Source organism: Cavia porcellus, unplaced genomic scaffold, assembly GCF_034190915.1.
Source record: "Cavia porcellus strain 051 isolate PalLab524CR breed Dunkin Hartley unplaced genomic scaffold, mCavPor4.1 scaffold_30, whole genome shotgun sequence".
NCBI lineage: Eukaryota > Metazoa > Chordata > Mammalia > Rodentia > Caviidae > Cavia > Cavia porcellus.
Window position 1 is genome coordinate 45,794,572 of NW_026947513.1, and position 15,711 is coordinate 45,810,282.

At 38.3% G+C, this 15,711-nt stretch overlaps 1 protein-coding gene across 9 annotated transcripts in view; it reads left to right on the plus strand.

Moving 5' to 3' along the window:
• Positions 1-15,711, plus strand: part of Rufy3 (RUN and FYVE domain containing 3) — a 96,810-nt gene that overhangs the window by 52,968 nt on the left and 28,131 nt on the right. For all 9 annotated transcript variants that reach the window (XR_001200739.3, XM_013150127.3, XM_013150124.3 and 6 more), the window contains 4 exons: positions 7,471-7,644; positions 8,492-8,609; positions 9,941-10,042; positions 15,220-15,343. Coding sequence is in view for 8 of the 9 variants with exons in the window: in XM_013150124.3 (XP_013005578.1) it covers positions 7,471-7,644; positions 8,492-8,609; positions 9,941-10,042; positions 15,220-15,343 (518 nt within the window). In the remaining variant the exon portion in view is untranslated. The remainder of the gene's footprint in view (positions 1-7,470; positions 7,645-8,491; positions 8,610-9,940; positions 10,043-15,219; positions 15,344-15,711) is intronic.

Consider the following 15,711-nt stretch of genomic DNA (forward strand, 5'->3'; position numbering starts at 1 on the left):
TTGTTGGAGAAAAGAATTAGCAAATCCAAGTCTCTCCTCCTACTGATAGTGAAGGCCTTGAAGGGTGAGTTCCTCACCTGGAGTGGTGCATCAGGTCAGTTTGTACACAAAGTGATCTAAAGCAAGCAGATCAAAGGCAGTGGGTGGACGATATAATGGTTCTGCTAAGGCCTCAGGTCATCAATGCCCACCTTTGATTATGTGGTCACTAGTATAAGCAAAAGATACTACATAAATTGGTGATTGAATTTTCTTGACTAGATTTCAACCCAGGGAAAGTGTTGCTTAAGTAAATGCCCTCTATTGCTGCTGAGTAAATGTACATATGCTATCTGAAGGGGCATCAGAACTAAGTACCTGTAGCTGTAGGTGTAAAAGTAATCTAAAGAGTCTAAGTAAGATTTTTAGTAAGGCAGGATTGACAAAAGTTCTTGTGTAAATAAATGTCATGGTACTAATTAAATGGGACAGTTTTTTAAGAACTTTCAGTTACTTTTTCACAAGCAAAACCAACTCATTTTCTGCCCAATTTCATACTCTTAACATGGTTGTGCTAAAATTCAGAATAGATCTGTTGAAGGATTACTGACCTTCAGTTACTCCCAGCAGGGGGCAAGCTGCCTTTCTATATCTTGTGGTTATTTTACTTTCATATTAACCATAAACAGTTTACTGTGAACATCGTTCGGGCAGCACCTTCATTTATATTCCGACTGCCAGTCTCAGTTATCTTTTCCATCAGTCAATTCTAATACTGAATGTTTGATGAAATTGTCATACTTTAAATGTTTTTATTATATTACCTTATAAAATCAATGAAAAAATCCAGTTTTTGGTCATCCTGTATTTAATTGGACTGATGAGTGGTTAAAACTCTTACATGTGATGGAAAAGTCTAGGGAAATTCTGAGGAGTAACTACTGTTGTGCTAACATGTAAAGTATTCCTACTTAACCAAGAATTCCTTCTAGGGTAGTATACTGAGTGCTAATATGACATGAGCTATAACTTAGCTTTTCTTCAGTTATTCAGGATTCTGCTGTATGAGTCTTAGTCATTGCACTGTAAAAAGATCAGATGAGGTCTTGGTCAGATGATAGGTTTACATACCAGTATGATGAATCACTCTTAGTTACATGAGTAGACTTACTTGTGTCCTTACTACTGACTAAATGAATCAGATGACTCTTTAACATTTATTAAAATTGTCTTATGGAATAGACCTGAAGCTACAGTAGTCACATGCTCAGAAACAAATTTTGATTTGAAACCCAGGAGCATACTGTTGTGCCTTCTGCATGATTTCGTAGTTGATGGCCCCTGCTATTTTCCCCACCACTCATCTGATCACCAGAGTAGAAATGCAGAAATTATTCTTTGTTCTCTTTTCTTTGTCTTCCTCACATCCAGAGCCTCAAGTCCTAAACTCAGGCCATTATGCACACCTGTAATCCTAGCATTCAAAAGGCTGAGGTAGGAGATCTCTGTGGGTTCGAGGGGAGCCTGGGCTACACAGGCAGATCCTGCCTCAAAAGTCCTAAAATCATGGCGTTCTACCCCACAATACCTCTCAGGGCTGCCTCCTTCTTGTCCATACAGCACTCACTGCTGTAGTCCCCTTTTACTTCTCTTCTCACCTCTTGCAGTGGACCTTTAGGCATCCTCAGCTTGGAGTTCATATACCTTTCCAGCTCAACATGGCAATAACAGTGCTACAGTTGTCTGTGTTCCCACCTTCCTCATTGGCCACCCACTTCCCATGCCATAGCTAGCCTGACTTCCAGCTGGGTGTGGAGCGACTTATATAAAATTCAAATATGCATGATCGAACCTTGTGCTAAAGCTTCCCTGATGTTCAGTGAAGCCCATTCTCCTTAGACAAGCTGCTGGACTGCTGGCCCTGCCACCTCACCTCGGCTGGCTCTCAGCACTCCTGCATCTGCACCAACAGCCCTTGGCATTTTTTTTCGGTTTTGTTTTTCAGAACAGGCCAGATGGTTTCTCACTTCCAAGCCTCTATCATCTCTCCCACTGTTCTTCCTGCATGCCTCTTTCCCTGCCCTTCCGTACCTGACTAAATGATTTTTGCACTTTAAGACTGAATTAAAAAGTCTGATCCTTTTGAGAGTTTACAGATAAACACACCTGCACCTTAAATTTAGAAGAAAAACAGGGCCCACGACAGTTTTCTTCTCCGTGTATCTCCTTGGTGTCCTGTGGGTAAGAGTCCTTGTCCCAGTGTATTTGCAGTATTTCCCAAACTTGTCACAGAACTACATCCAGTGGCAGTGGAGAGTATATACACTTAAACCTGCCTGAAACCCTGAGTTGGTGTCATATCTGCTGTCTTAGCTTTTACACTAGATTCCCTGGAATAATAGTTCACTTAATGTAAAAACATTTTGAATTACTTGTCCCGGGGTACAGTTGATTTTTTGATGCACTGTAAACCCAAAAATAGAACAATTTTGAGTTCAAGGCCACTCGGGGTAGCATAGCAAGACTCTCTTACTCTGTAGTTCAGGCTGGTCTTGAACTTTCTGTGTAGCTCAGGCTGACCTCAAACGCAAGGTGATCCTCCTGCCTCAGTGCTGATATTACAGCATGCACAACACTCAGCTTATCTGAAATTTCAAGTGTTCTCTATGTAATGTTTTGTTCCACTTTCTAGAATTCTTAATGAGCTAAGTTTGGTAAGTAGCAAGCACTTTGATGGCAGGACCTATGTCTGTTACCTCTATTCCTAGCATTACATTTTTTTTTTTTTTGTCGGTACCGGGGATCGAACTCATGACTGCCTGCTTGCAAGGCAGGCGCTTATGCCACTGAGCTAAATCCCCAGCCCCCCTAGCATTAAATATTAAAACAGTAAATGCTCGCTAGTTAGAAAATAATGAAATAACTCAGTTGTGTGGGGATGATAGTGTTAAGTGCTAACAACGAGAGTCTTTTAAGTGGTTGTTTTTGTCTTAGGAAGAATCTGACTGATGACATTGTGAAAGTTACGTTCGCCCACCCCTACACTGAGCATCGGTTGCAGAACCTTATCCATGCTTGGCAAATGCTCTGAAGTGCAGAACACCTCTAGCATAAAAATTATGTACATTTAAAGTCATTTTCTGACACTCTGGGAGGCTGAAGCTGGAGGATCACAATTTGGAGCCCTTCCTGCGCAATTTAGTAACTTAGCAAAACTCAGCAAAGCGCACGTGCGCGCGCACAGAGGGAGGAGGGCAGGCAGACAGGCAGGAGATTGTTGCTTAGTGTGAAGGCCTTGAGTTGAATTTCCTATACTGCTGGAAGTTGGCCCAGAGGGTGCCAGCCACGTGCGTCTCGGGGGCCATGCGCAACCTCGCGGGTGTTCCTCCAAGTGGGAAGTGTTGGCACCCTCATCTTGGCTTGAATTTCCTGTACCACCAAAAATAAATAAAATCATCCCTGTAGTAGTTAAAAAGTACAAAATGCACAAGAGAATTCCCATGTTCCCACTTAACCTGTATGGGTTTTCACAGCAGCACCAAATTCTTGTTCTGCTGGAGTCCCCGGCCTCTACTTTACTGCAGCCCTTTTACAACATGCATTAGTGCTACACAGTCATTTTATATCTGAATGCAACTCAGCAATGTACTAAATTGAAAATTTCTTTTATTACAAAGCAGTTACTTAATACTCATTTTTAATAGCCAGTGTTATAAAATAAGAAAAATTGATTTTAAGTAATAAATAGTACTTTAAATTATACTAATCAAGAATCATAATTATCAATGACTGTACTTGCGTACTATTCAATATAAAAATGTGAGAACTAAACATCAAATAAGATGCATTTTAACTTCCATGTTAACAGTGAGAAGTATATCCCTTTTATATTTTTGTGTCTAATAGTCATATTACCTTTCTGTTTGACTTTTATTTTAGAGTAGTAATTCTCAAGGGGAGGGCCCTTCTTTTGGTCACCGGAGGGACAGTTCGTACTGCATGGAGACACTTTGGGTTCACACCCAGTGATACTACTGACATCTGGTGGATAGAAGCTGGAGACACTGTGAAACTTAGCTCACAGAGTAGTCTCCATAAAGAGAACACTTGACTGAGGATTTCAACAGTACTAGGGTTAAGATAGCACTTTCCAAACAATGGGTGGGTGGGTGGTTTGGGTTTGGTGCCAGTTAATTTAAGTGAGCTCTGGCTCCATACTAATGGAGCTCAGGAACTGAATTCCACAGAGACTAGTTAAGTTTTTTGTAGCCCCTGCACCCTAGTCCCAGCCAAAGGTCTTGAACACTTCTGTTACTGAATTCAGTAACAGTGACAGTGTAGTACGTGTTTAGTATAAAGTCATGACTACTCTGGAAAACCTCTCAGGTGATTTTCACTTCAACCCTGGTGCTCCCTGTGGGCTGTTGCTTTCTGACGGGAGTCTGGTTGTAAACATGGTACCTTACTTGCACGCAGTTGTCCAGCTCACTGCCACCAGCAGGGAGGAGAGTAGAGACCTAGCAGCTCTCCGTTAAGACCTACACTCTCCAGACACATGCAAACAAGTGCTAGGAATAAGTAGCAATTAATGGTGATGAAGTTGTTCTTCATGGCTGGCTCATAGGGGACAGTATTTCAAGGTTCTCTTGTAAGATTGTAACCCAGGGCCTCCTGCATACTAAAGAAGCACTTTATCACTAAACCACATTCCCCACCCCTAATTTCCCCACTACAAGTTGATCTGCTATGAACAGAGAGTTATATTTAAAGTGTGGCCTAAAACCGAGGTGACAAACCTACTCCACTCGTGTTATTGTAGTTTTATTTTAAAACAAAAGTAGAGTTGTTTGTTGTAAACTAAAACCTCAGTATTCAAGTTGAATTGCAGTGTTGGCACTTCTTGATAAATAAATGGCTTTGGGGTTGCAGTTTGGCTCTTGATCTCTAAAAGGTGTACGACTGCTGACCTAAAGCATTTATTGATATACAAATGAGGATAATATAGAACAATTCTGATTTTCATATAAATTATTTCTCTAAAATACAGTACCTAAAAAAAACACTACAATAAGCCAAGATTTATATAATTGGACTTGTAAACCTTTAAGTCCTTAAACTTTAATGGAGAAAATTTGTTTAAAATTTGGGTGTTTTATTCTGCTCTATATTTTGAAAGCAGCTATGAGTAAAAATACTGGGTGTGAAAAAAAATACTTGGGATAATTTTCATAAAATTGTCTCTTTTTACATGCAAGTGTTTATAATAGTTTTATTCCTAATCAAAATTAATATGCAACAAAGATGTTCAGTAAGTGAATGGATATTCAACTGTAGTATATCCATAAAGAGAAAGTTATTCAACAATAGAATAAATGAGCCACACAAAAAGACATGGAGGAGTTTCAAATGTATATTGCTTTAAAAAGTCAGTGTGAAAAGCATGCATAACATATGATTCCATTTAAATGGCATTTTGAAATAAGCAAAACTATAGCAATAGTAAAAAGATTATTTAACATGAAGAGTGAGCCCTGATATAAACTATAAACTTTAGCTGGGCATGGTGGCTCACACCTGTAATCCTAGCACTTGGGAGGCTGAGGCAGGAGGATTGTTGTGAGTTCGAGACCGCCCTGTGCTACAAAGTGAACTCAAGGCTGCCCTCACTGCATAAGGACCCTGTCGCAAAAAAAAAACAAAACAAAACAAAAAAACAACTTTAATTACTAGAAGTAGATTAATATTGGTTCATCAGTTATGAGAAATGAACCATAAGAGTGTAAAATGTTATTCACAGAGAAAACTTGGGAGGGATTTGAAAATTGTCCATACTTTCTGCTTGCTTTTTTCTTAAACTTAAGTGTCTCTGCCACACAGTCTATTAATTTATTTTAATATAGAAAACTATTTTTATGGAAAAAAGCAAAACTTAATAGAATAACAATAGTTAATATATTGCATATTGTTATCTTTAAAGTAACTACTAAGAGTATAAGATATGAGCATAAAAAATTCTCCAAACAATATTAGCACAAACCTTTTCATTGAACTGGTAGTATAACTATCTTGTATTAATAGTCTCTTTTTTGTACTAAGTGGCTCATTTGTATTGTGGAAGTACACTTGTTATTTAATATATTTGATATTTGGGAGACTACACATGCATAATGGAAGAACCACTAGCTTTCATGTCAAGTCCAACTCCTAATATTTCCTGATGAACTAGTTGACTTTGGACTCTTTGACTGCTATGTATCTGCCTCAGACCTAAAAAGAAGGAGAGTACTTAAGTGATAGTAATAACAAGGAAATAAGATAGTAGAATTAAAGAGTGACCAGGAGGAGGGAGGAGTGGACAGATTTGGAGTCAGACAAGGGGGCCCAGACTGTTGTTGATGCTGGCTGTGCTCCTGGACCATGCTTAGCAACTCGATGGACATAAAGTGGCTATCAGTTGCTGAAGGTCACAGAAGTGGGGACTCAGTAGCTGAAGCTTTACTTTTTAAATCTTATTTTTTCTTCCCTGTAAACTCATTCTGTTGGTGACTGTCTCATTGCTTGCTATAAGGAGCAATTAAGATCAGCTCTGAGGAGCCATGGGTGCACACCTGTAATCCCAGTTACAGAGGAGGCTGAGGTAGGTTTGTGAGCTCAAGGCTAGCATGAGCAGCATCATGAGTTCTTGTGTCAAATAAACAAAAAGGATCGTAAATCGTAAAGAACAACCTACAGAGCCTTGCATAGTAGAAGCACCAATAAATCTTCAGTCCCTCAGCTGTTCTGAGTTCTGTCAGATAAAATATGGTACTTATCCCTATCACCAAAGAGTCTATCTCTGGAATTTTGAGAGCCATGTGCTATAGGCTGAATCTTAAATATCTGGAAATGAAGGTCTAGCACTGCATTATACTACTAGTGCTCATGCTTATTTTATGAATAATGATCAGTAGTTGTGAGTATAAATACCAGTGGTGCCAACAATGCCCTTGTTGGTTTAAATGCTTTAGTCTTTCTACACTGGCTTTTGTTTTTGAGTGCAGTTTCAGCACACTGTATTTATAGGCCATCAAGACTGGACGCAGAGCTGTGAGGGCTTAGCCGTGAGTGTCAAGGTACAGACAGGGCAGTGGTAAAATGTTAGTGAATTTTGGGGCTGGGAATTTAGCTCAGCGGCATAAGCACCTGCCTTGCAAGCAGGCAGTCGTGAGTTCGATCCCCAGTACCAATAAAAAGGAAAAAGACAAAAAAAAAAAAGTTAGTGAATTTTTATAGCTTAATCAAAGATACTTAAGGAAAACCATTACCTTTATTACCTTTTTCTCATAGCAAGGACATGGCTGAGAAGATGTAACAACCAATAGTGTAGAACAGTATCGTTTTGGATTCCTCATAAATTACCAACACATGCACCATGTCACCCTGGTGGACTTATACTGAATGTTACAGTGCACTGAATGCTAACCAGACTTCCTCCTCCCCTCTTTGCTGCAGACCCTAATTATCTAATGGCTAACGAGCGCATGAACCTGATGAACATGGCCAAGCTGAGTATCAAGGGCTTAATCGAGTCAGCTTTGAACCTGGGCAGGACTCTGGACTCGGATTATGCACCCCTCCAGCAGTTCTTCGTGGTGATGGAGCACTGTCTGAAGCACGGTTTGAGAGGTAGGCTTGGTCTCCTATGCAGAAGTGTAGGCAGCTGGCACCTGGCAATTTGCACACTCAGAAAGAAAACATTCTCTGCAGAATTGTTAAATATCTGGTGGATTGTAGCCTCTGTGAGAGTAGAGGTATGATGACTTACAGATTCACAGGGTGGGCTAGGGATTTAGCTCAGCTCAAGTATGTACTTGGTAAGCATGAGGTCATGAGTTCGATTCCCAGTACCAAGGTAAAAAAAAAAGCAGGGAAAAAAAAGACTCACAAGGCTTTAAAATACGGATCATTAAACATTGTCAGAAGGGCCACCATAAGTGCTTCAGTCCAATACAGAAGGTCCATATAATTGACTGGACAGTAGGCCTGCCTGTCATAGGACACAACTTGCCCAGGTGACTGGGGTAGAGCAGGCGCTACAACTCATGTCTCCTGACTTGCTTCAGGGTTCATGGCCACAAACCTTTGAAGCAGGAGCCAGTCTTACTCACATTTGCTTCTTTTCACCTCGTTCCTTAGTAGGCAGATTGGGAAACACTGTTCTTTTCAATTGGACTATTGTGTTTACTAATGCTATGAAGTTTTAAGCACTAAATTGGTAAAATGTTTTATTAGCACATTGGGCCACAAGTTCTTCCTAAAAAGGAAGGATTAAGTCTTGGAAAGTGGAATTTTTTATTTCATAAAATTTTATTTATTCTGAAAGCAACAATAATTTTTAAATTGTCTAATAACCTGGGGTTAGGTCCTTGAAAAGATGGGAGAAGTATGGGAGGAGTGTGTGCATGTGTGCACGTATGTATTAAGAGTCATTATATTATTAAAATATTAAAATGGTATTTCGTTTTTGTTTTAGCCAAGAAAACTTTTCTTGGACAAAATAAATCCTTCTGGGGGCCTCTAGAACTGGTGGAAAAACTTGTTCCAGAGGCTGCAGAGATAACAGCAAGTGTTAAAGATCTTCCAGGACTGAAGTAAGTCTATGGATGAACCACGTTTCTTTTTTTTTCTTTTCTTTTCTTTTTTTTTGTACTGGAATCAAACTCAAGACTTTGTGCTGGTCAGGCAGGCTCTTGTGCTGCTGAGCTGTATCCCCAGCCCTGAATTCTGTTTCTTAAAGAGTAACATTCTTATTATCTCTTTGAAGGGTGGAAGATGAAAGTGTCCATAATCATCTTATAGCAATCCAAAAGGCATTATCCTGTTATGAATAAAGTCATAAGAGAAGTGGTGTTTAGAGTTTTAAGAGAAGTGTGCTGTTGAAAGATAATTATTCATCCAAGAGAATTGTCTTCATGTTAAAATACTGAGCATTTTCTTCGTCGTTGTCGTCTTCTTTTCTTCTTTCTTTCTTCTTTTTCTTCCTATTCCTTCTTCCTCCTGCTCCTTTTCTTCTGCCTTATTTGTGAGAATCAGCTTCAAGAAATTCAGTCTAGAAAGTGTCATGCTTGATCTAACAGTAAAAAACCAAACACTATTCAGCAGGACTTGCTGGTGCATACATATAATCCCCAGCATTTAGGAGCCTGAGGCAAGAGGAGTACAAATTTGAGGCTAGCCAGGGCCACATAATGAGTTCAAGATGACTGGACTACATAGTAAGATCCTGTCTCAAAAAAAAGTAAAAAATAGTATTCAGTGGAGTTCGAGAGCCAGTTATTAAAACACATATCAAATGAACTTTAAGAACTACCACCTGCTTTGTCTTAAAATTTAGTATTGCTGATCACCTAAAGGAGATTGGTTTAATTTTAAGCAGATAAAAAATTAAATTATCTGTCTCTGCAGTTGCATTTGTCTAATAACATGGACAAAAATCTTCTTTTTCTTTTTTTTCCTTTTTTATTTTTTCTTTTCTTTTTGTCTTTTTTAGACAGGGTCTTGCTATGCAGTTCAGGCTGGCCTTGAGCTCACTTTGTAGCCTAGGCCCGTTTGAACTTACAGTGATTCTCCTGCCTCAGCCTCACAAGTGCTGGGATTATAGTCATATGCCACAACACCCAGCGTGAGTTTTTCAGTATAAATCTAAAAGGATGTTTCCAGCTGGTCTCCAGTGATCTTGTCTTGAGAATGTATTCACATGCAGTGAGTAATATTTTTGTGAAAGCACCTGTCCCGAATATGTCCTTAAGTCTCTGTCCCACAAGAATCCCTCACGCAGAGATGTGTGGGAAAGGCATGAGAAGCACTGTGCTGTGCTCATTTCAGTCTGACCACTGACCAGAGCAGTGAGTCTGCAGCATTGTGGCACCTCTACTGTTAATTGTGCTGTTATTCTTACATTTTGGGATGCTGTGTTTTCTAGGACGCCAGTAGGCAGAGGAAGAGCCTGGCTTCGTTTGGCATTAATGCAAAAGAAACTTTCAGAATACATGAAAGCTTTGATCAATAAAAAGGAACTTCTCAGGTATGAACATCTTTTTTTAGCTTTCTTCTTTCCTTGATATATTCTATGTCATACAAACAACTTGGATTAATCTCATGAATATAATGTTGAGCAAAGAAATAAAACAAGGGCTGGGGATTTAGTTCAGCAGTTCAGCACTTGCTTGGTAGGCGCAAGGTTGTGAGTTTGATCTCTGGTACTAGGGGGAAAAAAGGCAAGCAAGCAAGCAAGCGAATACATTTTGTATTGTTCCATTTATATATAGTTTAAAACATGGGGCTGGGGATTTAGCTCAGCAGCATAAGGGCCTGCCTTGCAAGTGTGAGTTCGATCCCTGGTACCGATGGAAAAAAAACATACATTAAAAAAAACAAAGACATGAAAAAAAAATTTTTTTAATTTCCCCAACCATTTCTTCAAAAAAACATGAAATCTTTTATAATAGGAAAGAAGCCACCCCTGCCCAGTGGCTTTCCACTTTCTGGTGATGTACTGTTTCTCAGTCTAGATGCTGATTGGGTATGTATTCACTCGGAAAACGCAGAGGGCAAGGGTGAGGGCTAGGGCTATAAGGCAGTGAGATAGTGCTTTCCTGCCATTGTGAGACCTTGCTTCAATCCCCAGTAGCACAAAAAAGAAAAAAAAATCTACCTGTATAAATTTGTGCCCTTTTGCATGCATATACACACACACACACACACACACACACACACATATATATTAACAAACCATTAAATTTTACCAAGAGAAATTCAAATGTAGCACATTGCTTTTGAGAAATAATATGAGGCAGAAGGAACAGAATTTAGAGAAATGGAGAAAGAAGCTCCATAGTGAGACTGAGAGGAGTTAATCAAGAATGTGAAGCCAGTTAGCTCTTCTAGTAAGTCGCGCAAGCCATGTGGGGCCTGGGAAGAGAGAAACCAAATAGCATCTCCTATGAACCTACCATAACACAGGCTGAGAATCAAGAAAGACACACCCCTACCTCTTCCCCACCACACCCCCTGTAAGCAGCCAGCTGATTTGGAGAAAAGGCTGAGTTGATAGCAACTGAAATTCAAAAAGCAACTGAATTCTTGTATTGTAGGACTAGGGCTGGTGCTCTGAGTATCTATTGGAAGGATAACCGTATGCAATATAGCAAATATGGGGGGTTTCCTTCTGTCTTGTTTTTGAAATCCAGTATTGCTCTCATTGTTTTGTTTTGCTCCAGTTTACTGTTTGCTTTTTTCAGTGTTCTGTTTTGATTGGTTTTATTCTATTTTGTTTGGTTTGGTTTGATTTTACTATGTCTGATGGAATGGACAACTATTAATAGGATAACTAGATATACTATGGTAGCCATTGTTAATTTCCTAGTATCCTGCTTTGAAGTTCTGTACTAATTTCACTGCTTTGTTTTGATTGGCTTTATTCTGTTTTGTTTTGTTGAGTTTTATTATCTTTTTTTAAAAAGTAGAATTTAGAGAAATGGCTAGCTTTTGCAAGAACTCAGTTTTTACAAAAACCGCACTGCAGATCATAATGGAACATTGCTTTGGTTTTGCCTTGGCTACGTATGCTACTGCTGATTGTTAGTTTCTTCCAAAGAAAATTGAACAAATCAGGAGACATATCTGGGAGTATTCTGTGGAGTTTACATATTTCTACAAAGCGAGGGCTCAGTTTTCCAGTGCCAAGCCATGGAGCAACATGTAGTCTAGTTTTCTAGGACTAGGCGCTGCAGGACAGTGTCTTCGATCAGAATTGTATGGTTCTAGATTGGAGTCTGAAATAGTAACTCTGTCAGTCTTTTGAACTGGACAGAGTCATTCTTAATATACATAATTTTATTCCTTTGACCTGGCCATTTTATTCCTAGTTATGCTGAAGAAATGCATGTGGTATGTGTACCAAAAAGAATGTATAGCAGTGTTCTGAGAAACGCGTAGCCTACATACACAGAAGCATTCTAGATGTCTATTAACAATGAGTAGAATGGTACATTGCAGCATATTCCTACATGGAATACTAGTGTCCAACCATGAAAAAACATGAATTACAACTGCATACAGTAAGATATATCAGTCTCACAAGTAAAGTACTATACAAAGGAAGCCATACATGAAAGAATTACATACTATGTGATTCAGTTGCATAAAATTTTTGAACGGGTAAACTCAATTTATGATTAATAGAATCAAGATAGTGTAATGGTTACACTGAGGCGATAAGGATAGTATTTGGGAAAGAGCAAAAGCAGGTTTCTAGGATTCTCTTTTCTGATCAGGACAGTAATTACTCAGATGTGTCTTTTGGGAAAACCCCATACAGATGTTAATCAGCAAGTCAGAAAAACTAAAACACCTGTGTCACTCAGGAGCTTACAGTGTGACATCATCACATACTTTTGAGATCACAACTATTAGATGGATGTAGCCACACTCAGCTTCTGTTCAGGTATCTAAAATTTTAAGATGAGGCTTCAGGAGAACGAAAGGTTAAAGAACCTTGTTCATGCTAATTTTACTCACTTTCCTTCAGGGGCTCGAAGAAGAACGAGAGCTTGTGGTCAGTTCTGAAAGACACAATACATTTATAAATAATTTTTCTGTTACTTTGAACTATTCTGTTAGCTACTGTCTTTTATAGAGAATCAAAAGAAAGAAGAAACTAAAATCAAGAAGTAGTATTGACTGTTACCAGCTATTAAGGTTGCCCTTGAGTAGTCCCAGGTGACTTTTTGAGATCCAGTAGATTATAGTACTATTTATTTCAAGAGTTATTGAAAATGAGTATTTCAGGTCACTAGGCTGGTTTTTGTTTGTTTTGTTTTTTGGTGCTGAAGATTAAGCCTGCTGAGCTACAGCCCAACCACCTGGGGGAAATTTTAAGTCTGTTTTAGAGAGCACAGAGCAGTTTAAGGGTATTGAGCAGACAGTACAGAGATCTGCTGCACACTCCGTACCCCTACACAGGCATAGTATGACCTCTCGGCATGTCCCACACCACAGCATTGCATTTATTTTTATTAATGAGGCTGTGTTGACATATGATCGTCTCCCAAAGTTATCATTATGTTTAAGTTCACTCTTATATTGTACATCGTGTGGTTTTCTAAATAATGTATATTGGCTACGTGTCTCCATAGTATCACACAGAATGGTTTCACGGTTCTGAAATTCTCTGTGCTTCATTTGTTTATCCCTCTCTCATCCAACCTTGACAAGCACTGATCCTTTTATCATTGTCTTGGGTTTTCTTTTTCTGGAATATCAAGTTGTTGAAATAATATAGCATTATAGCACTTTCAGACTGCTTCTTCTCACTTAATAATATGTATTTAAGGTTTCCCAGTCTTGTCACAGCCTGGGAGATCATGTTTTAACACAGAATCATGTTCTAATATCTATATGCATTGCATGATAATTTATACATTATCTTACTAAAGAGTATCTTGATTGCTTTAAGTTGTGGCAGTTATAGATAAAGCTGCTATGAACACTCATGTGTAGGATTTTGTGTGGATGTAACTTGTATAAATACCAAGGGTCATGCAAATAAGAGCACGTCACTGAGGTTTTGTGTTTTGGGAATCATTATATCATGTAGCAGTATTTACTCATCCAAGAGTCTTCTCAAAAATTTTTACCCATTTAGAAAATTTCACTTTAGGTAGATTGTTCAGTTTGTTTTTCTTTGTTTTTTGAGACAAGGTCTTGCCATGTAGTTCAGACTGGCCTGGATCTCACAGCTATCCTTCTGCCTCAGCCTCCTGATTGCCAAGATTACAGGTGTAAGCCACCACACCCGTTTTCCTGTTTTGTTTTTTTCGAGACAGGTTCTCATTACATAGTTTAGGTTGGCCTTGAACTCGCTTATGTAGCTCAAACTGGCCTCAAACTTGTGATCCTCCTGCCTAACCTCTCGTGCTGGAATTATAGGCTTGAGTACCATGCTTGGCTGTGTTTCTCCTTTGCTTTTTTATTTCTATGTCATTTTCAGCCTGTTTTGCTTGCCCTGTAGAATCTTTAGTCGTACAATGCCAAATAGCCATTTGAGAGAGGGATTGGCTAAGGAAAGAGAAGTTGTGACTAGATGAATACAGAGTTTGACACATTAGGATGTTATAAAACCAGTATAAGCAAAGTTGTAGGAAATGTTTTATTAAAACAGATGCTGTTAAGTCAAGTTAACTATAATGGTATAATCTTTTTTATTGCCCTTAAAAATACTTGTATGTTTCCATAAATTATCTAAAATGTTAAAAATTGTTTTAACAAGTTATTAATAAGTAGAATTACAAGGTTTCTTGCACATTGTTTTGCTTTTTTCTTTAATGGAAATTGATTTTATTAAACAATAAAAATTATCCCTTAAAACTTTAAATTATCTTCAATTTATTAACATACTGCTTATTAGGTAACTTTTGTTAATTAGTCAAAATTAATATATAATTCAGCAGTTCACTTTTTTTCTGTTAGTGCCTTTGCAGTACGTGATTACATTCATCATGGGGAGTTGGTACATAACACATCTTTTTTGTTTGTTTTGATTTTTTCAAGACAGGATCTCACTATATAGTTAGGCTTGGCCTTGAATTAATGATAATCCTCCTGCCTCTGCCTCCTGTGTGCTGGGATTACAGGCATGTGTCCCACCAGTCTTGGCCTTATAACACATTTTAAAATTCACATTTTTAAGATCTTTGTCAGTGCATCACAGAAACGGTGTGCTTAAATAGACTACATACAATAAGATAATTTTTAAAAAAAGATTTTAAGATATATAACACATTGCAAAATCATCCCATGGCACACCACAAATACAAATATGTCAGAAAAGTATGAATACTCACTTTAACCACACTACCGTAATGCGTTTTTCAGCCTGACCCTCTTAACATTTTGTCTAAAGAGTTATTCATGGGGTTGGAGGTTTAGCTCAGCGGCATAAGCACCTGCCTTGCAAGCAGGCAGTCATGAGTTCGATCCCTAGTACCAATAAAAACGAAAAAGACAAAAAAAAAAAAAAAAAAAAAAGAGTTATTCATGTGCCTGTTATGTAAAATACATATCAAAACCTTTATACTATTTTACTTTTTCACTCTTACTGTAGATGCTTATATTTGGCTATGAAGTGAGCATTTTTCTCCTTAATGATTATATCGTTGGGTTTTGAAGTTTTATTACAACATCCTGTGGATTCTCTTTCAGTGAGTTCTATGAACCAAATGCCCTCATGATGGAAGAAGAAGGAGCTATAATTGCTGGTCTGTTGGTGGGACTGAATGTCATTGATGCTAATTTCTGCATGAAAGGAGAAGATTTGGACTCTCAGGTATGGAGAAAATACTTAACCAAGAATGTCATTCTGAGTTTTGTTGCATTATGTTGTAGAGTCATAAGGTACCAATCAACTTGGAGAAAATTAAGTTATAAGAATTTCCTTTAGTTTTGATGTGATACTAAAAACCAGATTTTTGTCTTCTGTAATGTTTTCTCAGATTATTGGCTTTGAATTCTTTGATACAAAGTGGGGATAAAAAATGTGCGCTTGATAGCATTATTGTGAGGAATGCAGGCATTAGCATATATAATTCTTTCAGAACAGGACCTATCATGTGTTAATTGTTGAACAAATAAATATGCTAGTTCTGGTGTGGCCACAGTCTCACCCTTTCTGAATGAAACACTACAGTGAACTTC